The sequence below is a fragment of the Ambystoma mexicanum genome, chromosome 1q (assembly GCF_040938575.1).
Source record: "Ambystoma mexicanum isolate Mex_15411 chromosome 1q, UKY_AmexF1_1, whole genome shotgun sequence".
Taxonomy (NCBI): domain Eukaryota; kingdom Metazoa; phylum Chordata; class Amphibia; order Caudata; family Ambystomatidae; genus Ambystoma; species Ambystoma mexicanum.
In genome coordinates this window covers 1,215,715,141-1,215,738,886 of record NC_090922.1, presented here as the reverse complement: position 1 = coordinate 1,215,738,886, position 23,746 = coordinate 1,215,715,141, and the positions used below count along the sequence as shown (strand labels likewise).

The 23,746-nt window shown below is 58.4% G+C and overlaps 1 protein-coding gene across 1 annotated transcript in view; it reads left to right on the top strand.

The window, feature by feature from the left end:
- Positions 1-23,746, top strand: part of LEPR (leptin receptor) — a 1,083,230-nt gene that overhangs the window by 989,169 nt on the left and 70,315 nt on the right. Inside the window, exon 18 of the mRNA XM_069641975.1 lies at positions 22,761-22,766. Coding sequence (XP_069498076.1) covers positions 22,761-22,766 — 6 coding nt within the window. The remainder of the gene's footprint in view (positions 1-22,760; positions 22,767-23,746) is intronic.

Sequence of the window (23,746 nt, the reverse complement as noted above, 5' to 3'; positions counted from 1 at the left end):
CAGCAGTGCAGGGGCAGCCTCCACCAGGCCCCCACTCATGTCTCCCACCCCCCAGCACTGTGGGGCACCCTCCACCAGGCCCCCACTCATGGCTCCCACCACCCCCACACCCCAGCAGTGCAGGGGCAGCCTCCACCAGGCCCCCACTCATGTCTCCCACCACCCCCACCCCCTAGCAGTGCAGGGGCAGCACCACCAGGCCCCCACTCATGTCTCCCACCACCCCCACCCCCTAGCAGCGCAGGGCACCCTCCACCAGGCCCCCACTCATGTCCCCCTGCACCCCCACCCCCAGCCACCAGGGGCAGCCTCCACCAAGCCCTCACTCATGTCTCCCACCACACCCACCCCCTAGCAGTGCAGGTGCAGCCTCCACCAGGCCCCCACTCATGTCCCCTATCACCCCCACCCCCTAGCAGTGCAGGGGCAGCCTCCACCAGGCCCCCACTCATGTCCCCCTGCACCCCCACCCCCCAGCCACCAGGGGCAGCCTCCACCAGGCCCCCACTCATGTCTCCCACCCACCGCACCCCCCAGGACTGTGGGGCAGCCTCCACCAGGCCCCCACTCATGTCTCCCACCACCCCACCCCCTAGCAGTGCAGGGGCCGAACAACCAGGCCCCCACTCATGTCTCCCACCACCCCCACCCCCTAGCAGTGCAGGGCACCCTCCACCAGGCCCCCCCTCATGTCTCCCACCATCCCCACCCCCCAGCCACCAGGGGCAGCCTCCACCAGGCCCCCACTCATGTCTCCCATCACCCCCACCCCCTAGCAGTGCAGGGGCAGCCTCCACCAGGCCCCCACTCATGTCCCCTATCACCCCCACCCCCTAGCAGCGCAGGGGCAGCCTCCACCAGGCCCCCACTCATGTCCCCCTGCACCCCCAGCCACCAGGGGCAGCCTCCACCAGGCCCCCACTCATGTCTCCCACCCACCGCACCCCCCAGGACTGTGGGGCAGCCTCCACCAGGCCCCCACTCATGTCTCCCACCACCCCCCCGCCACCAGGGGCAGCCTCCACCAGGCCCCCACTCATGTCTCCCACCCCCCACTCCCCCCAGCACTGTGGGGCACCCTCCACCAGGCCCCCACTCATGTCTCCCACCACCCCCACCCCCCAGCAGTGCAGGGGCAGCCTCCACCAGGCCCCCACTCATGTCTCCCATCACCCCCACCCCCCAGCATTGCAGGGCACTCTCCACCAGGCCCCCACTCATGTCCAACTCATGTCTCTCACCACCCCCACCCCCCAGCAGTGCAGGGGCACCCTCCACCAGGCCCCCACTCATGTCCCCCTGCACCCCCACCCCCCAGCCACCAGGGGCAGCCTCCACCAGGCCCCCACTCATGTCTCCCACCACCCCCACCCCCTAGCAGTGCAGGGGCAGCCTCCACCAGGCCCCCACTCATGTCCCCTATCACTCCCACCCCCTAGCAGTGCAGGGGCAGCACCACCAGGCCCCCACTCATGTCCCCTATCACCCCCACCCCCCCAGCAGTGCAGTGGCAGCCTCCACCAGGCCCCCACTCATGTCTCCCACCACCCCCCCGCCACCAGGGGCAGCCTCCACCAGGCCCCGACTCATGTCTCCCACCACCCCCACCCCCCAGCCACCAGGGGCAGCCTCCACCATGCCCCCACTCATGTCTCCCACCCACCCCACCCCCCAGGACTGTGGGGCAGCCTCCACCAGGCCCCCACTCATGTCTCCCACCACCCCCACCCCCTAGCGGTGCAGGGGCAGCCTCCACCAGGCCCCCACTCATGTCTCCCACCACCCCCACCCCCTAGCAGTGCAGGGGCAGCCTCCACCAGGCCCCCACTCATGTCTCCCACCCCCCACCCCCCACCCCCCAGCACTGTGGGGCACCCTCCACCAGGCCCCCACTCATGTCTCCCACCACCCCCACCCCCTAGCAGTGCAGGGGCAGAACAACCAGGCCCCCACTCATGTCTCCCACCACCCCCACCCATTAGCAGTGCAGGGGCAGAACAACCAGGCCCCCACTCATGTCTCCCACCACCCCCACCCCCTAGCAGTGCAGGGCACCCTCCACCAGGCCCCCACTCATGTCTCCCACCATCCCCACCCCCCAGCCACCAGGGGCAGCCTCCACCAGGCCCCCACTCATGTCTCCCACCAACCCCACCCCCTAGCAGTGCAGGGGCAGCCTCCACCAGGCCCCCACTCATGTCCCCCTGCACCCCCACCCCCCAGCCACCAGGGGAAGCCTCCACCAGGCCCCCACTCATGTCTCCCACCACCCCCCCCAGTCACCAGGGGCACCCTCCACCAGGCCCCCACTCATGTCTCCCACCACCCCCACCCCCCAGCAGTGCAGGGGCAGCCTCCACCAGGCCCCCACTCATGTCTCCCACCCCCCAGCACTGTGGGGCACCCTCCACCAGGCCCCCACTCATGGCTCCCACCACCCCCACACCCCAGCAGTGCAGGGGCAGCCTCCACCAGGCCCCCACTCATGTCTCCCACCACCCCCACCCCCTAGCAGTGCAGGGGCAGCACCACCAGGCCCCCACTCATGTCTCCCACCACCCCCACCCCCTAGCAGTGCAGGGCACCCTCCACCAGGCCCCCACTCATGTCCCCCTGCACCCCCACCCCCCAGCCACCAGGGGCAGCCTCCACCAAGCCCCCACTCATGTCTCCCACCACACCCACCCCCTAGCAGTGCAGGTGCAGCCTCCACCAGGCCCCCACTCATGTCCCCTATCACCCCCACCCCTAGCAGTGCAGGGGCAGCACCACCAGGCCCCACTCATGTCCCCTATCACCCCCACCCCCCAGCAGTGCAGGGGCAGCCTCCACCAGGCCCCCACTCATGTCTCCCACCCACCCCACCCCCCAGGACTGTGGGGCAGCCTCCACCAGGCCCCCACTCATGTCTCCCACCACCCCCCCAGCCACCAGGGGCACCCTCCACCAGGCCGCCACTCATGTCTCCCACCACCCCCACCCCCCAGCAGTGCAGGGGCAGCCTCCACCAGGCCCCCACTCATGTCTCCCACCCCCCAGCACTGTGGGGCACCCTCCACCAGGCCCCCACTCATGGCTCCCACCACCCCCACACCCCAGCATTGCAGGGGCAGCCTCCACCAGGCCCCCACTCATGTCTCCCACCACCCCCACCCCCTAGCAGTGCAGGGGCAGCACCACCAGGCCCCCACTCATGTCTCCCACCACCCCCACCCCCTAGCAGTGCAGGGCACCCTCCACCAGGCCCCCACTCATGTCCCCCTGCACCCCCACCCCCAGCCACCAGGGGCAGCCTCCACCAAGCCCTCACTCATGTCTCCCACCACACCCACCCCCTAGCAGTGCAGGTGCAGCCTCCACCAGGCCCCCACTCATGTCCCCTATCACCCCCACCCCCTAGCAGTGCAGGGGCAGCACCACCAGGCCCCACTCATGTCCCCTATCACCCCCACCCCCAGCAGTGCAGGGGCAGCCTCCACCAGGCCCCCACTCATGTCTCCCACCACCCCCCCACGCCACCAGGGGCAGCCTCCACCAGGCCCCCACTCATGTCTCCCACCACCCCGACCCCCCAGCCACCAGGGGCAGCCTCCACTAGGCCCCCACTCATGTCTCCCACCCACCCCACCCCCCAGGACTGTGGGGCAGCCTCCACCAGGCCCCCACTCATGTCTCCCACCACCCCCCCACGCCACCAGGGGCAGCCTCCACCAGGCCCCCACTCATGTCTCCCACCACCCCCACCCCCCAGCCACCAGGGGCTGCCTCCACCAGGCCCCCACTCATGTCTCCCACCCACCCCACCCCCCAGGACTGTGGGGCAGCCTCCACCAGGCCCCCACTCATGTCTCCCACCACCCCCACCCCCTAGCAGTGCAGGGGCAGCCTCCACCAGGCCCCCACTCATGTCTCCCACCACCCCCACCCCCTAGCAGTGCAGGGGCAGCCTCCACCAGGCCCCCACTCATGTCTCCCAAAACCCCAACCCCCCCGCACTGTGGGGCACCCTCCACCAGGCCCCCACTCATGTCTCCCACCACCCCCATCCCCCAGCAGTGCAGGGGCAGCCTCCACCAGGCCCCCACTCATGTCTCCCACCACCCCCACCCCCTAGCAGTGCAGGGGCAGAACCACCAGGCCCCCACGCATGTCTCCCACCACCCCCACCACCTAGCAGTGCAGGGCACCCTCCACCAGGCCCCCACCCATGTCTCCCACCCACCCCACCCCCCAGGACTGTGGGGCAGCCTCCACCAGGCCCCCACTCATGTCTCCCACAATCCCCACCCCCCAGCCACCAGGGGCAGCCTCCACCAGGCCCCCACTCATGTCTCCCGCCACCCCCACCCCCTAGCAGTGCAGGGTCAGCCTCCACCAGGCCCCCACTCATGTCCCCTATCACCCCCACCCCCCAGCAGTGCAGGGGCAGCCTCCACCAGGCCCCCACTCATGTCCCCTATCACCCCCACCCCCCAGCAGTGCAGGGGCAGCCTCCACCAGGCCCCCACTCATGTCTCCCACCAGCCCCCCCGCCACCAGGGGCAGCCTCCACCAGGCCCACACTCATGTCTCCCACCCACCCCACCCCCCAGGACTGTGGGGCAGCCTCCACCAGGCCCCCACTCATGTCCCCTATCACCCCCACCCCCTAGCAGTGCAGGGGCAGCCTCCACCAGGCCCCCACTCATGTCCCCTATCACCCCCACCCCCCAGCAGTGCAGGGGCAGCCTCCACCAGGCCCCCACTCATGTCCTCCTGCACCCCCAGCCACCAGGGGCAGCCTCCACCAGGCCCCCACTCATGTCTCCCACCCACCCCACCCCCCAGGACTGTGGGGCAGCCTCCACCAGGCCCCCACTCATGTCTCCCACCACCCCCCCAGCCACCAGGGGCACCCTCCACCAGGCCCCCACTCATGTCTCCCACCACCCCCACCCCCCAGCAGTGCAGGGGCAGCCTCCACCAGGCCCCCACTCATGTCTCCCACCACCCCCAAGCACTGTGGGGCACCTTCCACCAGGCCCCCACTCATGTCTCCCATCACCCCCACCCCCCAGCAGTGCAGGGGCAGCCTCCACCAGGCCCCCACTCATGTCAACCACCACCCCCACCCCCTAGCAGTGCAGGGGCAGCACTACCATGCCCCCTCTCATGTCTCCCACCACCCCCACCCCCTAGCAGTGCAGGGCACCCTCCACCAGGCCCCCACTCATGTCTCCCACCCACCCCACCCCCCAGGACTGTGGGGCAGCCTCCACCAGGCCCCTAATCATGTCTCCCACCATCTCCACCCCCCAGCCACCAGGGGCAGCCTCCACCAGGCCCCCACTCATGTCCCCTATCACCCCCACCCCCTAGCAGTGCAGGGGCAGCACCACCAGGCCCCCACTCATGTCCCCTATCACCCCCACCCCCCAGCAGTGCAGGGGCAGCCTCCACCAGGCCCCCACTCATGTCTCCCACCACCCCCCCAGCCACCAGGGGCACCCTCCACCAGGCCCCCACTCATGTCTCCCATCCCCCAGCAGTGCAGGGGCAGCCTCCACCAGGCCCTCACTCATGTCTCCCACCACCCCCACCCCCAGCCACCAGGGGCAGCCTCCACCAGGTCCCCACACATGTCCCCCTGCCCACAGGCCCTGACAATCCTCAAGCATGGTCCTCATGGCCAGCCACCACAGCCCAAAGACACAACCAAGTATTACATGCGCCCATGATACTACTCCAATGGAAAAAATGTAAATGAACACATGTGTCTCACACACACACAATGGTTGCAAGTGAACCTGAAAACCCATATCATGACATGCATGAAAACAATGAGGTGAAACCACACATTGAAGAATGAAAAAATCAAAATAATGTAATAAAAATAACAGTAATGGCAATCAAAATTAAACAATATACACAAGTATAAAATAAAGAAAATTAAGCTGGCTGTCCCTTTTCAAAATAAAATCAATAAATGATAATCCAAAAAAATGTCTTCCAAAGTTCAAGTCCATAAAAAGGAAATGAAGGGAAAAAAGAAATAGAAAACCATTGCTAAATGGAAAAAAATATTCATAGTAAAAAAAATATCCAAATGCAAAGTCCAACTATGTACAAAGTATTCAGGGTCCATCATCCCAACAGAAGAAATGAAACCTACAAAATGTTAGTATATACAAAAGGTGGAGCAGTGTCCGTCGACTCCAAATAAAAATAAACAATAAAGGAAACCTATCACTAAATAACTATATACAATGGCGGCGGGCCAGTCCTGAGGCTCACTCAGTGGTGTTCCGGGCCAGGGCATCATCGAACTCCTCGTCTTTGTCTCGGAGGCGGTCCTGTTCCATAGCCCCGAGGGTCCGCAGGGACGCCGACATGTTCACCTCCAACTCCGTGCGGATTGCCTCGAAGCACTCGGCCCGCCTCAGGGCCCTCCGCATGGAGTTCTCCGCCCTGACCATCGTGAGCCGCGCCTCTTCCGCCCGCCGCCGCTCCACATCTATGGCGTGGCCCAACCGCTGCCACACGGAAGACACTGCCCGTCCAGGGTCCTCCTGCCCTCCGGCCGATGCCTGCCCCTCCGATGTTGAAGGCCCCGAGCTATCGTGGCTCCCACCTACAGCCTCCTGCTGCTACAGCTGCTGCTGTCCATGGCCCTCATTACGACCCTGGCGGAAATCGGAAAACGATGGCGGAAATGCAATACCGCCATCGAATAGCGCTCGGTGCGACTATGACCCGTCACCGCAAAGTACGATGCCATTAGCGACACCGTAGTGAACGCCAACGCTAACTGCACCAAGCACGCGCGCGCGCGCCATGCCAAACCGTAAACACCACCATGGCGCAACGGTACGCCAATTCCGACCCCAGCGGACATGTACCTAACGCCATCAAGCATGGCGGAATGCACCATTCCGCCATGGTGAGAAGTACGGCATCGCGAATCAACCGTAAACGGCCCCACTGACTGCCCGTACACCGCTCCCTGCCCACAAAGTACAACTCCCCGTAGGTGCAACGAAGCCACATGCAACCAGTGAAATGCACAAGTCACCCATGCATGCCAACGAACAAATGAACCTCAAGAGGGGCCAATGGGAGTTGCAGGGCACAGATGGCACGAATACAGAAGCCATCCCAATGGACATGACCACAGTCCCCCACCAAGAAACGCACGCAAACACAGGCACCTGTGACCAGCAACATTCAGAAAATCACAACATTCCACCAGTCCACCTGGCTGACCGGCATCTGTCACACAAAACCCAATCCCCCGCCCCTGAGCATGACAACATCCAAACTGTCATATTGGCAGCCCCCATCCCTGACCTCACGGGCTTCGTAGGCAAACGCGCCCAGTACAGGACCACGCAACAAAACTCCGAAGCTGGAACCCAATGCAGATCCCCTCACAATACATCGCTCCCCAAATAGGAATATGCCACATCACTTGCAAAGAAGAACGCTACACGGCCCATATCAGAATAGAATTTTAATGCACATCAATATCACCAAGCCCATACAGCCATCAGGCCATGAACTCCAAAACACATTTCACCATTGTGGGCTGCATCCGCAAGAAATGACCAGCCACCACTTGTGTGACGCCCTGTTCCCTCATGGTACACAGAGCCACATTCACGTACGAAAAGGCAACATGGAAGCGCACAGAACCGCAGGGCCGTCCCAATGGGGAGGCACTAGTCCAGCTGAAAGGCCGAAATGTTGCTCCGAGCCACCAGTACTGCGTAAGGGCATGTGGCCCATTGGCGATCGTCCCATAAGATCGTAATGCTGCTCCACTGATTAACACGAAGCAGCAGGTGTCGGGAGTAAAACCCATCTGCAGGAGTGGCATACAGATGGCAGTGGCAAAAGGGGAGGAGATACCTGTCAACCAAAAGAAAAGAAAAAGAATAGAATGGCCATCAGAACTACATTCGAACAACTCACTTCAATGATCACACTAAATCCACAGCCATATGCATGCTAGCCCACTCCAAAGGATCATCACCACCCCAAAACCACTTGCGAATCATAACTATCTATATCGAGGTGAAAACACCATCACAAACGAGTGTACCTGTGCATGCGTCTGTCAAAACAGAATCCTTCAGATGGGATTGGTAACGTGCATGGACACAAGTGTCTGAAGGCGCGTCGAGACAGGGAGGGCTCAACAAGGCCAGATAGACGATGGTCCCACTATGGCAGCCCTGCATCACATAGCGCAGGGGGGGCGGACAGATCCCAAGAAGCCCTGTACATGGCAAACTCTGTATCAAATCACCTGCCCATGCATCCATTCATCATTCCCTCATCCCGTAATGAAAACGCCTGAATATTTACTCACATAACATTAGAAATATCCATTGAGTCTGTGCGTTATGCAGCCTGCAAAATCCACAGTGCCCCAGCCCGTAATTCCAGTCTAGTGAAGTAACATGTATTTGGGAACGTCCTGCCTTATCGTCCACTACGCAATTGCGCATCCCATACTATTCATATCAATCATAGCATTCTCGCCATGGCCCCTGTCCCAAGGACATTGAACAATAGAACGTTATATTTGCAGTCAGACCTGTGGGCATCTCCTCGCCGCTAGCTGAAAACCGAAAGCGCCGCCCTTCGAATTCCTCATTTGCAACATCACGTCGAAGAGGCATCTGTGGCCGTTTGAAAACACTAATTAATCCATCGAGTGCGGCTGTGTGTGAAAATGGCAACTGCCTTCACCCACGAATGGGACGCCCCGCCCGTCGTTGCAACTCGGTACAGTGATGAATGAGGGCCCACCGTTACTCGAGTACTACGTTCCACTGACCCTTCACAACTCTGTTCGTGACTGCACAGATAGTATGTGAAACAATGGGACCACAGCAGAATGAACATATCAACCAATGTTACACGGCCATCGGGTACAAATACAAGATTGCAATAGCAAGATGCCATTCCACGAATTGCAGCGTTGTGCGCGGGACGTGCTCGGCCAAAGGGGAGAGCAGTTTGCACAGGTGGAATGAATCACCACAGGTGGAGGCCATTCAGCCTGGAAACACATAAATTGCACAGCCAGTCTCCTCCCACAACCACACCGAAATGCTACCGGCAGGACTCGCGATGTTGGCCCTGGGGGACCTGATAGCACTGCAAGTACTCCAACTCCAAGAAGAAGACGAACACCAACTACAACCGGCCGCACGGAGGAGACGCAGGAGGAGGAGGAGGCCAAGGCAGGGCCAGCAAGGGCCGCCAGCACAGCCACTACCACCACGCAGGCAGCCCGCAATCCCACGCCTCCGAGCACATCCGTTCAACCTCACTGATGAGCAGATCCACACCCTCTACCGTCTGGACCGGGACACCATAACCGCCATTGTGGACATGACACAGGCTGACCTTGTCAGCATGATAGATAGCCCAACCGCCATCCCACCCCTACTGAGGGTGGTGTCTGTACTCCACTTCCTGGCCACAGGCACCTACCAGCACACAGTCGGACAGTTGCATGGCATTTCTCAGCCACTGTTCTCACGGACACTATTGCAAGTGCTCGATGCCCTCCTGCAGCACGCAGACGACTACATCTCCCTACCACGCTCGGAGCTGGAAATTACCAACACAAAAGTGGGATTCCATGCACTTCCCGGCATACCGGGTTGCATTGGTGCCATCGACTGCACCCATGTGGAATTGGTCGTCCCACATGCCATGGAGGCCCAGTACCGCAACCGAAAACAATTTCATTCTCTGAATGTACAAATGGTGTGTGACTCCAACAGGATCATTACACATTGTTGTGCCCGATTCCCTGGATCAACCCATGATTCTATGGTCTTGAGGAACTCTACAATACCACGCTACATGGAGCGACACGCAGGGAACAGATCCTGGCTACTCGGTGAGTCTCATTTCATGCATGATGGCATTCCACATCATACGTTTCTCGTCCACATACAGGTGATGCTGGATATCCACTGAAGAGATGGCTCCTCACACCAGTCCGGAACCCACGGGACCAGCATGAGGAGGACTACAACCATGCCCACTCACGTACCCGTGTAGTCATTGAACAGGCATTCGGCCTACTGAAGGGTCGTTTCCGCTGCCTCAGCAGGTCTGGCGGGGCACTCCTGTACCGCCATGAGAAGGTTGCAAAGATGGTGATGGCATGTGTCATGCTCCACAACATGTGCGTACGTAGAAATGTGCCCATGCCCCCTGACGCAGAACTGCAAGCACCTGATGATGGTCATGATGAGGGTGGGGATGTGGCAGCACCTCAAGGAGTCTGCGAGGCACCGGAGGCCCGTGACATTCGTCAGCATCTCATTGATGTATGCTTCTAGCACTCACGCCTGGTGGCTGATACATGGACACGGGACTCGTGGCACTGTGTGTGTCTGGGACATGCACAATATGGACTGTACGCCTATGATGGCCTAGTACACAAAGATCAATGTCCACACATCTCATTGGTTGATCGTGCACTTTTTATGGCATATGTGATATCATGTTGTACACCCTATCGACCCGCCACCCAAGTGAGCCCAACGCACCCCCTCCACCCTCCCACCTCCCCCCCCAACACCAGTGTCCAAAGATGCTCATCGTCAGTGGGCAGTCGCTATTGCAAGCCCCCTCTGCGGGTATCAGGGGCACCCCTGCCTGTGGAGCGCAGGTTCCTCCCAGATCTACGTTGGGGGCTGCCCTGGACGGAACTTGCAACGGATGATGTCTCTGCCTGCTCACGTCCATGCATGTCCCTAAGGGTTTGCGAGAGCTCAGTGAGCACACGGCGCACTGCGGCAAGTTCACCACATACGTCTTTGGACGTCGCATGCAGTTCCCCCCTCAGGCTCTCGGTGCTTCTCTCCATTTGGACTCTCAGGCTCTCGGTGCTACTCTCCATTTGTGCCCTTAGTGTCTCTGTACCTCTCTCCATTTCTGCCCTAAGTGTCTCAGTTGATGTTTCTATGTCTGCCTTAGTGCCCCCACATTCATCGGCATGGTCCTTGAGGAGCGTGGCCAGTTGCTGCTGTTGCACTATTAACTGGTCGAGGGACTGTTGCCTCTGCTGGGCCATGGCCATTTGCGGGGGTGTCACAGAGGGGCTGTTGTCCTCATGTTGCCCTGCCACAGGGCTTGTGGGGGATGGCCAGTCGTCGTCTTGTGGGTGCCCCTGCGTGGTATCCTCATGTAGTACGGGATGGGACAGACAGGGGGATTGGGACAGGTCATGGATGGATCTGACTTCGACATCCCCGTCTTCTGTGTCGGAGCATGCTGCCATCAATGGGGTGTCACCTATGGTGCTGCTGCCACCGGAGGCAGTGCCTTCTGTGGCATCCGTTGGGGGGACCTGTGGTGGTGTTGTGGGCATGCTGGCTGCTGGGGTGCCTGTTGATGTTCCCTCCTCTGTGCTGCCACCTGATTTGTGCTGCTGCCGTGTCTTGATGCGTGCAGCTGAGGTGGAGGGTCTTTGGCCGTTGGTCTTGGCCCTCTTTGCAGGTGTGCTGGTAGGGGTGTCCTGCAGCTCGTCGTTTGGATCGGACCCTGTGGTGGAGTAAAGGAGGGCGAGGGTTATTGGTGGGTCTGTGGGAATTGGAATGGCATTGTATCACATGCATTGGGGTGGTACCTGAGGGTGATTTGGGTCGGGGCCTTGGAGGTGCTTCCATTTGTGTGTGGAGTGAGGGTGCAGTTGTTTGGCAGCCTGCAGTTAGGGTGTGCCTGCTGCACGTGTAGTGCGTGTTTTAGGGGTTTTTAATTATTTATGTATTTATTGTGGGTTTTAACGTGCGCTATCAGGACGATGTGTGTGGACGTTCTCCTGGACATGTGTTTCTGTTGCACTATGGGGACACATGGTGCTTCACATGGATGGACTTTGTGGTTTTGGCATTGTTTCATTAGGCCCACCTACCTGATTCTTCGGATGTCTGCACTCCTTTCTCCATCCCTCCGACTCCCTCTATGCTCTCCATTCCGATGGTGGAGGCACAGATTTCTTCCCAGGGGGTCAGCTTGATGGGTGATTCCGACCCTCCCCCGGTGGCTGTGGCAATGTTGCGGTTGGCAGAGAGTATGCTGCGGACGCGTATCCGCAGGTCGTCCCATCGCTTACGGCATTGCTGTGGGGTGCGGGGTGCGGTCCCCACCGCACTTACCCGCTGTGCCACCAGAGCCCATATGGCCTTCTTGTTTGCGAGTGCCGTCCTGGTCATTTGCGTGGAGAAGACGACGGCAGCATTCTCCTGGAGGGTCTCTGTTAGCACGGTGAGTTCCTCACGGGAGAAGTGGACCTGCCGCTTGCGGTCGCACGCTTTCTTCGCTACTTTTCCCATTTTTCTTGGTTTCGCTAGGGTGGATGACGGGTTGGGTTGTGTCTCAGGGTAGTGATTTTAGTGGTTGTGTGGTTTTAGTGGTTTTATAGGTGTACGGCGGGTTGTTTCCCGTTCCGGGCCCGTGTTTTAACTTCCGTTTCCGTATATTTCCGGTCACCGTACTTTACGGTAGGCGCACACTGCGGTGTCCGCTGTGATGGGTGGCGGTATTGCACCTAGGGCGCCGTACGGCGGCGGTGTGGGCCGTTTTGGGTTCATTTCCGCCATCGCGGACTTTGCACTTCCGCCATGCCGTGGTGCTCGTGCCCGATGGGTCGGAATGGGCCGCACTTTGCTCCTTCTTGCAATGGCGGAAACGCTATTTACGCTGTGGCGGTCCGGTCAGTCACTTTCCGCCAGGGTCGTAATGAGGGCCCATGTACCCTGTCCGATGGTGCCTGCACATCCTCCTCCAGTTAGGGTGCAGTCGTTGATGTGGCCACCCCTGCTGGACGTCCGACTCCCGACTGTGGCAGGGATCTGTTGTCCACCAGCCTGGCCGCAGGGTCGGAGGCAGCTCCACAGGGCACCCAGGTGACACATGGGTGGGAAGATGGCATGGAGGACGACTGGGGCATAGGGGGTTCTGTGGAGAAGGGGGTCGGAACAAGGTCCAGGAAATGGAGGAATCCAGCCCTAGTGAGCTGTCCCAGTGGGTCAACGTGGTCAACGAGCCATGCGAGAAGACGTGCAGACTCATCATGAAAAGACTGCAGGTCAGCTCGCATGGCCCGTTGACGCAACGCCACCCCACCCTGGACAGGCTCAACCTGGTGCAGGATAGCCACATCCGCAGGGAGAGGAAGGCCAGGTCTTGTAAGCCAATCCCCTCCCTGAGAACGGGTCTGGAGGTAGGCATCCCCACTGGTGCAAGATGATGCAGTGACAGGAGCAGGGACAGGATTGCACACAGGCACCTCCGCGGCGGCCTGTGCTGCCTCCTGTCCCTGATCCTGCACTGCACCACTAGCACCAGTGGAATCCCCACCTCCAGACCCCGCCTCTGTCGCTTGCAAGGCCTCCTCCTCCACCAAACCCCCCACCAACCTGGATGACTCCGTGCCATCTTCCGCCGTTGGGCCCTGTGGGGTCCCAGCTGCCCCTTCTGCTGCCGAGGAGTCCAACTCCAACCTCCGCCTCTTGGACCTCCCCTCGGCAGCTGCGGCCTGGGACACGGCACCGGACTCCTCACTCCCCGATGAGATCAGAACCTGGGATGGGATCCGGGCCTTGCGTGTCCGGCTGGTGGTGCGACCCCTGCCGCTGTGCTCCACAGCACCTTCTCCGCCCTCTTCATCAGTTGACGCTGCAGACAGGGAGAAAGAAAACACAGGCATCAGGGCACTGTAAAATGGACTCATACACACATGACAGTTATACATGAGTGGCATTGGTAAACCTCAGACATGGCATCACAATCCCCAACACACATGTCATTTCAATTTGCACACATGAGCCATACCACAGCCATATTGCAACAGCCAGCACCATCCATTCACATACAACAGCATGAGCAGCCAAAGGTCATCCACACGTCACATGCAACATAGGTAGTACACTACACATGCACACACACCACCAAACTTGCATGCATGTGTACACCTCTGCCAACTGTCGCAGTGTTCCGATCGACATCCATGTCACACCTGACAATCATTCCTCCACATCCTGTGCCATGCAAGCCCACACACACAAGCACCATCCATGTGTCACACATGAGACCCCTCGCATGTGTCACCCTCACGGCCCTGTACACCCCCCCTACTTGCCCACATAAAAATACATGTTCAACCTGCACACTCCTGGCACACCACCACACGCACAGCTTACAATCAGTATGCATGTACACTTACCGCTCGACTCCAGACGGGTCTGCCTCTCAAGGACCTGGATGTGGAGCGCTGGGGATATGCGTTCCAGGACCCTCATCTGATCTTCCGACAAGTGGCCCCGGCGCCCCTTAGCATCCGCTGCCTTCAGGAGGCGGCGGGCCTTGTTGAGGGTCCTGGACCTGAAGTCCTCCCAGCGCTTCCTGACACGTTCGTAGTCACGGACTGCCACCTCCTCCGCGTTGATGGCAGTCACGATGTCCATCCAGATCCGAGTCTGTCCTTCCTTGTCGGCGCGCAACCTTCCGAAGAGGGCATCATACTGCCCCAGGAAATGTCCACCAGGACACCAACTTCGGTGGCAGTGAAGCTGGTGCCCCTCTGCCTCCTTGGCCGGGGGTTGCCACTGGTGCCAGATGTTGCAGTGCCCGACATGGCAACCGCAGAGGCAGGAGTGGGTGGGCAACTGGGTCCTGGGGCTGGGCTGTGGGGCAATGGAAAAGCAGTCGGGAGTCTTCGGTTCCAGCAGGGGTGGTCACAGCAACAGCACCCCTGGCTGATGTGCAGGCAGCAAATGGCAGGGCACGTGGGCAGCAGGCAGTCAGGCAGCAGCAGATGGCAGGTGGGAGCGTGCTCAGGGCTCTGGGGGGCAGTAATTCGGCCTTCTGGGCAGGAGCGTGGTCTTCCGTGTGTGAACGCGTGGCCAGCTTGATACGGAGTGATTTTGCACGTGAAAATCCAGCACGTCTGCGTGTAATTCGAGGAAAGGCCCTTAGCGCGTAAGCGCGTCAGCACACGTCTGTACATTCATTGGCCCAAAGGCCACCAGCGTATGCGCGTCTATGAAGTCACGTGCACGTTGAATATGGCACACGTTTGAAATGTTGCGTGTTAAAAAAATGAAAGACACGTCCGAGTGTCAAAGCGTGTAATTGGTGGAAATGGCCTTAGCGCGTACACGCGGAAGTGACAAAGCGTGTAATTGGTGGAAATGGCCCTACACGCGGAAGTGACAAAGCGTGTAATTGGTGGAAATGGCCCTAGATCGTACACGCGGAAGTGACGCTGGACGTGTGGGCCTGCATAAAAGGTACGTGTAGAACACCATTTCCTTGTACGTGCTTTTCGTGGAGAGCGAGTGGGTGAAATCTGTACTTCTTGTCGTTTCACACGCGATTTACTTCACGGCGTTTCAAGTTCGTACTCCCTGTTACCTCTGACAGCTTTTTCTCTTTTTTCTCTTTTTCTAGTTTTCCTGGGCCTGTTCCCTCAAACAGCGTTTCCTTTACTGTTGTCCTGTCTCCTCAGACAGCGTACAATTCTTCTTTTGGCGGGGGTGTTGCCAACGCGCACACGCACTTCTTTTTCACGCTCTTTTTCCTGGCAGACGGTGAGTCACGCACGTATCTAACATCTGTGCTTGCCCCGTGTGTAGCCTACCCCTTCAGAGGTCATTCTAGGCTGCGTGTGACACGCATACGTTCATTCTTGTGTTACTGGGTGCCACAGCGTAGTGCAGGTTTTTTTTCCTCACACGTGGTCTAGGAGGGGTTGCGTGCACGTCATCTCCCTTTTTTGGGCTTCCTGTGCATTCCGTGACCCGTCATCTTTCCCCAGGGGTCACATTCAGCCTTGCTAGAGCACTAGGGTACAATTACCATCTGGTACCCAACCCCTTTGACCCCCAATTGCCCAGGACAATAGTTTACAGCCACTCCCATACGCACATTAACGTCAGTGCCATGGTTGGGAGGCGAGGAATCCGTAAGGGTGGCAAAGGTGGACGAGCCACAAGTGGTGGCCGTGATGGATCCGGTAGGGGACGTGGTCATTACTTTCAGGGTGACCCTGTCCCCCCATGTGTGGAGGACCAGTCAAGGGCACCCATAATCCCCCCCGCCCCCCCCTGGTTGAGGCTGATGTGGCTGACACCATCCATGCTCAGCTCTTGTTGGACCAGCCCATTGTGGCACCAGACCTGGCTGACTCCATGGCTGACTTCCAGGTCAGCAGGCCTATGACACGTGCGCTGGTGCACGTTGATGTCATCAGGCCACGTGGATCAGGAGCAGCAAGGTCATCTGCTGCCCCAAGTAGGCAGGGTGGAGAGGCTGCAGGGGCAGCTGCGGCTCCATCCACCCCAGCTCTTACACACCCAGCCAGGACAGTGTTGGTCCTAGTCCATCCTGCTGACATTCCCCCTGACACCATTACACTTGAGCCAATGCCTGCACCAACTCCCATGCTGAGTGTGCAATCCCACACTCCTGATACAGAGTCCACCAGGGCTCCTGCCCCTAGTGTTCAGAGCGGCTTAGGACACTCAGGATCACCACCACCTTCCAAGCGGAAGAGGAAGAGTGCTCGTCCGGCACAGGCTGATGCCCCAGACATGGCTACACAGTCCGGCCCGTCGAGGAAGCCCAGCTTCACGGATGCCGAACTGAATGCACTTGTCGAGTATGTGTCCGCACATGCTAACGAAATGGTCATTGTTGCAGGATCAAAGACCACACCTGCACAACGCCAGGCACACTGGCAGACCTTTGCGGACATCGTAAGTGCCCTTGGAATCGTGAGGCGCACAGCCAATGATTGCTATAAGCGCTGGAATGACCTAAAGCGCAGGGCAAAGAATAAGCTGGCCTCAAGTCATGCCGCAACTCTAGTGACTGGAGGTGGGTCTCCAGTAGAAGACATGGAACTCACTCCACATGAGTCAGTCGCTGGGACCTACGTCACGGAGGAGCAGATCCAAGGCATGGGAGATCTGCCTGATTATGAGGCATTGTCCGGTGAGTGCACATGCATGTGTGTGTCATCCATGTGCATGGTGTGCGTGTGAGGGCTTCTGTTTGTGTGCCAGGTGAGGGTGTGTGCGCCTGAGTCGTTTGAGTCACCCATGTGCTTCATGCAATACATTCTGCGCAGCAGCATTTGGCCATAGCAGTATCCCTTCTGCCAACAGTAGACATCTAGCCCAACAGCACGCCGGTTGCCCTTGAAGTGTCACCTTGCCACAACATTGTTGCTTATTTTTCTCTGTTCATTCAGGCAGATTGTTTGCATTCCACCACTTTTACTAGGCATTTCTCAGTCCTCTAGTCACATGTCTGAAATGGCTATGGTAAAGTGGAGTGACTTTGTTACCTGGATATCATTTGTTTAGACATGTCCCTGTGCAATCGGACCATTTTGGACTGGCAGCTCCAGGTGAAAAATCAGACCTGTTTGAATTAGAAAAGCTATTACATGAGGGAACTGGACTGAATGAATAAGTGCTGCCCTCCTCTCCATCTTCACTCAATAGCAATGGTACATGCCATCTGTGTGATGGCATGTGTATTTCACCTGGCAATCACAGGCCAATGTGTGATGCCACTGCCAGGCAGCATGCAGAAAATGTGTTCATCTTCCATCTTGTTGTCATCAGTGTGTGCCATTTGCCTACCCTTCATACGCAGTGAGTGTGCATGCATGGGAGGGTTTAGTCATGTGGGACATGTGTCAATCAAGTACTGGTTCTGTTGCTTCTCAGCCCTCATTGTGTGCCATGGTGCTAATGCCTGTTTCCATTTGTTTGCTTTTATGTCTTTGCAGGGGAAGACGCACCTGATACTGCTGGGGTTGTGGAGATGGTGCAGACCCAGGAGGGGTCTGAGGGCCGACCGACCACCAGTGAGGGACGTGGTGTGGTGGTGGGTGAGAACCCACAACTGCTGCAGGTCGTGCTCTCTAGGGGTGTCTCTGGCTGCACCTCCCCCGAGCTGTACTCAGGTGTTGATTCGGATGATGAGACCTACGTGCCGTCGCAGGTGAGTGTTCCTGGGAGGGATTCTGTTCTGTCCCACCCACCTGCACCAGGGTCAGAACCCTCAATGGGGATGTCAGTGTTGGCAGCTATGCCTTTGGTGGTTACGGATGCAGGGTCACACTCCGCGACATCTGATCCTGTTCCTGGGCCAGCAGATCAGAGGGGGAATGCAGTCCTGCAGCCTCAGGCAGTGCCGGCACAGCAAGGCGCAGTTCGCCTTGCCCCAGACAGGTGTGGTGCCCGCCGACGTGGTGGCCGTACGCCACCTGGCAATACCGCATGGGAGCAATCCATTTACAGTATGGCAACCCAACAGGCAGCATCATCAGAGATGATGGCTCAGGCCATGGATAGGGTGGCCACTTCCATTGTCCCCCCCGAAAGGCTGATGGAGCGACTACAGCAGGCAACCGACTCCATCTGCCAGTCACAGAGGGAGGACATGTTGGCGTCCAACAGGGACAGGCGGGCGGCACTGGCGACTCTGCAGGAAGCCATCTCCATAGAGTCCCAGGGCCACAGGGAAGCCCTGAGGCTGGAACTCCTTCACCTCAGGACGACTCTTGTTGAGCTTGAGGCTTCAACAAACCGAAGGACAGAACAGCAGCTGGAGCGTCTCACCCGTACGCTCTCAGCTGAGATGCAGGCAACTAGGGCAGATGTCCGGGCATCCCGTGAGTTGTTGCATGGGGACCTCCGCACACTCATCCTCCAGAACGAGACCTACCACACCCGCATGCTTGCAGCCATGGAGGCACAGACTAGGGCCTTGCGTGGGCTGCCTCCCATAGTGCCACCACCTCCGGATGCAGCTGCACAGGGTGATAATAGCGACAGCAGTGATACTCCCACAATAGGGTAGCAGTGTGGGCCATGAGCCCATGGAGGTGTTTTTTTTTCCGCAAGATCCACACAGGTGGGTTTTGGTGTGCACCCTGTCCTCGGACCTCCTGGATGGCCTCCCCAACCCCCCCGGGCCCATTAATGGCCATTTTTGATTTTTTTTTTTGTTTTTTTTTTGGGGACAGTGTGTTGCCTTGTGTGGCTCCCGTGGGCATACGCTGCATTGTGGCTGGGCACATGCAGGCTTGTCATGTATTTGGTTCAGATGCTTGGGTTTTTGTCACACACACCCCTCCTGCTTCCCGTTTCCATGGGCTTGCAAAGGGTGTGCCCAAGTGACATTGACGTACATGGTGACATTGGACTCCCACTACATGTGTGGGTAGTCTAGTCAATACTGTGTATACATTCCTAGTGCACATTGCTGTTGTGTTGTACACTGCATGTTGCATTGATGTGTAACTCATCATCCATGTCTACCTCCTAATTTGCAGGTCCTTTCCTCATGTCTACACAAGGCCCTCTACTTTGGAGATGGGGTCCATGTTGGCAGCAGGGCACCTACAACTCTACATGGCGGCAACACTGTACAGTTGGAAGTGGTGGGAGTGCAGGCATTTCCAGGTGGTGAGACTACTAATTCCTTACATTCGTAATGTCATGTTAATAGTAGTTTTGAGGGTCAGTAGCTGATAAGTGTAATTGCTAAATACCTGCTCAAGTGTGTTGTTGGTCCTGCATTACTGTGAGCATTTCAGGTGTCGTGAGTTTCAATTAGGGACACTGTACTTTGTGACACTTGTGTCATGTTGTGGCGATTACTTTGTTTACCTGCACATAGCATGACATGGCATGGTGTGTCGTGTGGCGGTGCTGGGGATGGGTTGGGTGACATGGCACTGTCCTCATGTTGCATTTTGCAAGTGGGTATTCATTTTAGCTGAATGTGTTTTTTCACGAAACTGCATTGGTGGTGTCTGTGTAGGTAGGGATGCACACATTGTAACACTTCCAGGTGAACAATCTCAGGCTGATATGGTTTTGACGGTTGATTCTCCAGACATTCAGGATCAGTGTCAGGTTGAGACATCATTGATTGTCAGATGGTATGTGCCAGGGCAGTGTGCACTCCACAGGGGTGTGATTTCTATGTGAAGTAATTAGCCACTAGCTGTGTACGGGCTGCCTCCCCCGTGCCCTTTCCCCTCGCATGCGCAGCGGGCGTGCATGTGTTTGGGGATGTGGGGGCACCACCATGTCCACGGCCAGGCCCCGGCGTGTTGCAACATTGTGCAGGACACATGCTGCCACTATGATCATGCACACTACTGGGGGAGCGTATAACAGCTGCCCGCCAGAACGGTCAAGGGAGCGAAAGCGTGACTTAAGCAATCCGAATGTGCGCTCCACTATGCCCCGGGTTGCAATGTGGGCTGTGTTATATCTTACCTCGGGTGGCGGGGTGGGGTTCCGAATTGGCATCATCATGTGGGGGCTGAGAGGGTAGGCACTGTCCCCTGTGGAGGTGGTGATGGGTATCATTGGTGGGGTTGTGACCTTGCTCAGTATCTGACATGCATGCATGTGCAGTGGCATTCATACTCCCCAAGAAGCCATGTATCGCCATGCCGCCCAGCTTCTAGGTCCCGGCTTAGGGTGGACATTCGGTAAATGGAGCTGTCGTGGGTGGACCCAGGATAGTTGACATATACTGAGGTGATGATTCCCTTGGCATTACATACTACCTGCACGTTGATGGAATGCCAGTGCTTGCGGTTCCTATAGATGTGCTCAGATGCCCTGGGGGGACGTAGAGCCACATGGGTGCAGTCGATGGCACCTAGCACTTTGGGGAATCGTGCCACACCGTAAAAATCCAGGGCGGCAGCATGCCTTTCTGCAGGTGTTCTGGGCAGGTATATGTGCCTGCGGACTGATGGGCGTGCAGTGATGATGTTCAAGACCTGGTGTAGGCAGCGTGACTGAGTGGCCTGTGACACCCCACCCACTATGGCACTTGTCCGCTGAAATGATCCAGTGGCTAAGAAGTGCAGTACATTGAGGACCTTCTCCAGGGGGCTGAGTGCTTGGGAGCACAGGGTGGGTGATGTGAGGTCATCCTCCCACTCACTCACCAGGTCCAGTATTATGTGTGGTGGAAACCTGTACCTCCCATACACCTGGTCATCAGGCATCCCGAAAAGGCTGGTTCTGGGTGTGAAAATTCTGGCCCTGACTATCCTCCTCCTCCTCCTTTGGTAGCCCACGGCCACTGCTGCTAGGAACGGTATATTCATCCTGGCGTCTGAGCTTGTTAGTTTTTTGAGCACAAATTTATGCGTCGCGGGTCAACGTATGCCTGCTTCCTACTGGCGTACGTGTTTCTTTGCGCGTGTTGTAGGTGAGCGTGTGAAACTTCCCGCGCACCCCTGAAATCCAGTACCCAGGCCAATAGCGTGTGGAAATTCCCGCGCACCCCGGAATACACGTGCGCTGATGTACTCGCGTGTGTAAGTGCCCGCGCACCCCAGAAATACACGTACATAGGCCAATCCCGTGTACGCGTACTTTTGTCCAATTACACGCGATGACACTCTGACGTGCAGTCTTTCCACGTGTGCTCCGTCATCACGTGCTATGAGGGAAACACCCATGCGGGTAACGTCACAGACGCACTTACGCGCTGAGGGCCTTTGGACCAATAGAATCGCATATGCGTGCTGACGCGCTTACGCGCTAAGGGCCTTTCCTCGAATTTCACGCTGACGTGCAGGATTTTCACGTGCCAAATCACTCCGTATCAAGCTGGCCACGCGAAAACACACGGAAGACCACGCTCCTGCCCAGAAGGCCGAATTACTGCCCCCCAGTGCCCCGAGCAGCCTCCCACGTGCCATCTGCTGCTGCCTGCCTGCCTGCTGCCACCATGCCCTGCCATTTGGTGCCTGCACATCAGCCATCTGCAGGGTCCAGTTGCTGTGTCCACCCCTGCTGGAACAGAAGACTCCCGACTGGGATAACATCGCTCCATATCCCAGCCCCAGGACCCAGTGCCCACCCACTCCTGCCTCTGGGGTTGCCATGTCGGGCACTTCGACATCTGGCACCAGTGGCCAGAGGGGCAGAGGGGCACCAGCTTCACTGCCACCGAAGTTGGTGTCCTGGTGGAGCATGTCCTGGGGCAGTATGATGCCCTCTTTGGATCGTCCCGCGCCAGCAAGGATGGACGAGAGGATCTGGGCCGACTGTGTGGTTGCCATCAACACGGAGGGGGTGGCAACCCGCGACGTCCAGAAGATCAAGAAGCGCTGGGAGGACTTGAGGTCCAGGACCCTCGTGAAGGCCCGGCGCCTCGTGGAGGGGGGCCGGGGCCGCATGAGTTCCATCCAGATGAGGGTCCTGGAACGCGTACGCCCAGCGCTCCACGCCCAGATCCTTGAGAGGGAGACCTGTCTGGAGTTGAGCGGTAAGTGGCCAAGCATTGCTGTGTGAGACAGGGCATGTTGTGGTGTGCTGGTTGTCTGATACTTGCCTGTATGTGTGACATAGGCCATGTACGCATGTATGTGTGCAGGGACATCATGGTAATGCATGTGCGACCAGTGATGTGTGAACCACGTGGTCGTTGCATGTGTTTAAATGCGACATGGGGAGCCCTATGCAGATTTTACACATGAGAGCATGCCAGTCTCTGTTCGTGGACATGGGTGGGGGTGAGGGATGGGTGCTGATGCCAGGTACATATATGGTAGCCATGTCTGTGTGCCTGACCTGCGTGTCTGTGACTTATGAATGCCATGGATGCATGACACATGTCTGTGACAATGCACAGATTCACTGATGCAGCCTAGTTATCCTTGTATCCGCTGTGTTTGGGGTGTATGAGGCCAGATGGATGTGACTGAGGTGAAGTGTGTGCATGTGATAGGCATGACCCATAATGCATGTGAGTTCCATATCATTGTATGGTTCAAGAGTCCATTGGACATGTATGGAAATGTCCATGGCATGCACCATGCCTGTTACTGTGTGTGTTTTGCCTGGACTGACCCATGTGTTGTGCAGGGACATGATGGAAGTGTACTTTGACAGTGGTACTCATCTGCTATTGCTTCCTGTCTAGGGGACCATTGTACAGTACCCTGATGCTTGTGTTCTATGTCTCCCTCTACGCAGCGGCTAGTGAAGCAAGGCGGCGGGGATGCCCCCACGGCTGCAGCGGAAGGGGTGGGTGAGCCCCCACTGGGGCCTGCTATGGCTGAAGACGGTGAGGAGCCATCCAGGTTGGTGGTTTCCACAGAGGCGGAGGAGGCCGCCACTGAGGCACACATGGGGCCTGGTGGGGGCATCCCTGCTGGTGCAAGTGGTGCAGTCCAGGGGCAGGGGCAGGAGGCAGCACAGGTCACCGTGGAGGGGCCTGTGCATGTCGCTGTCCTTGACCCTGTGAGTGCACCACCATGCACCAGCAGGGATGCCCCCGTCCCAGGCCCGTCCGCAGGTAGAGGGGATGTCCATGTCACCTGACTCCCCTCCACCTGTGGACGAGAGGACCCATGACCGTATGGAGAAGGTCCTGATTGGGGTCGCGATGCGCGCACGTCATCACGAAGAGCACCGTGCCGACGTGGCCCAATTGGGATCTTCCATGTTCGGGGGTTTCCTGCATGTGTCGGCCAATCTGGCGGCCCTCTCCTCCTCTGTGGAGGCTATACGCTGGTCGTTCTCCTTGCCGTCTTCCGGCCCAGATGCCACTAGGGCCCCCTGTGGACCTGCCCTGACCAATGCAGCCAGCTCGGTAGGGATCCCATCCCTGCCACAGTCGGGAGTCGGAGGTCCAGCAGGGATGGACACCACAGCAACTGTACCCCAGCAGATGG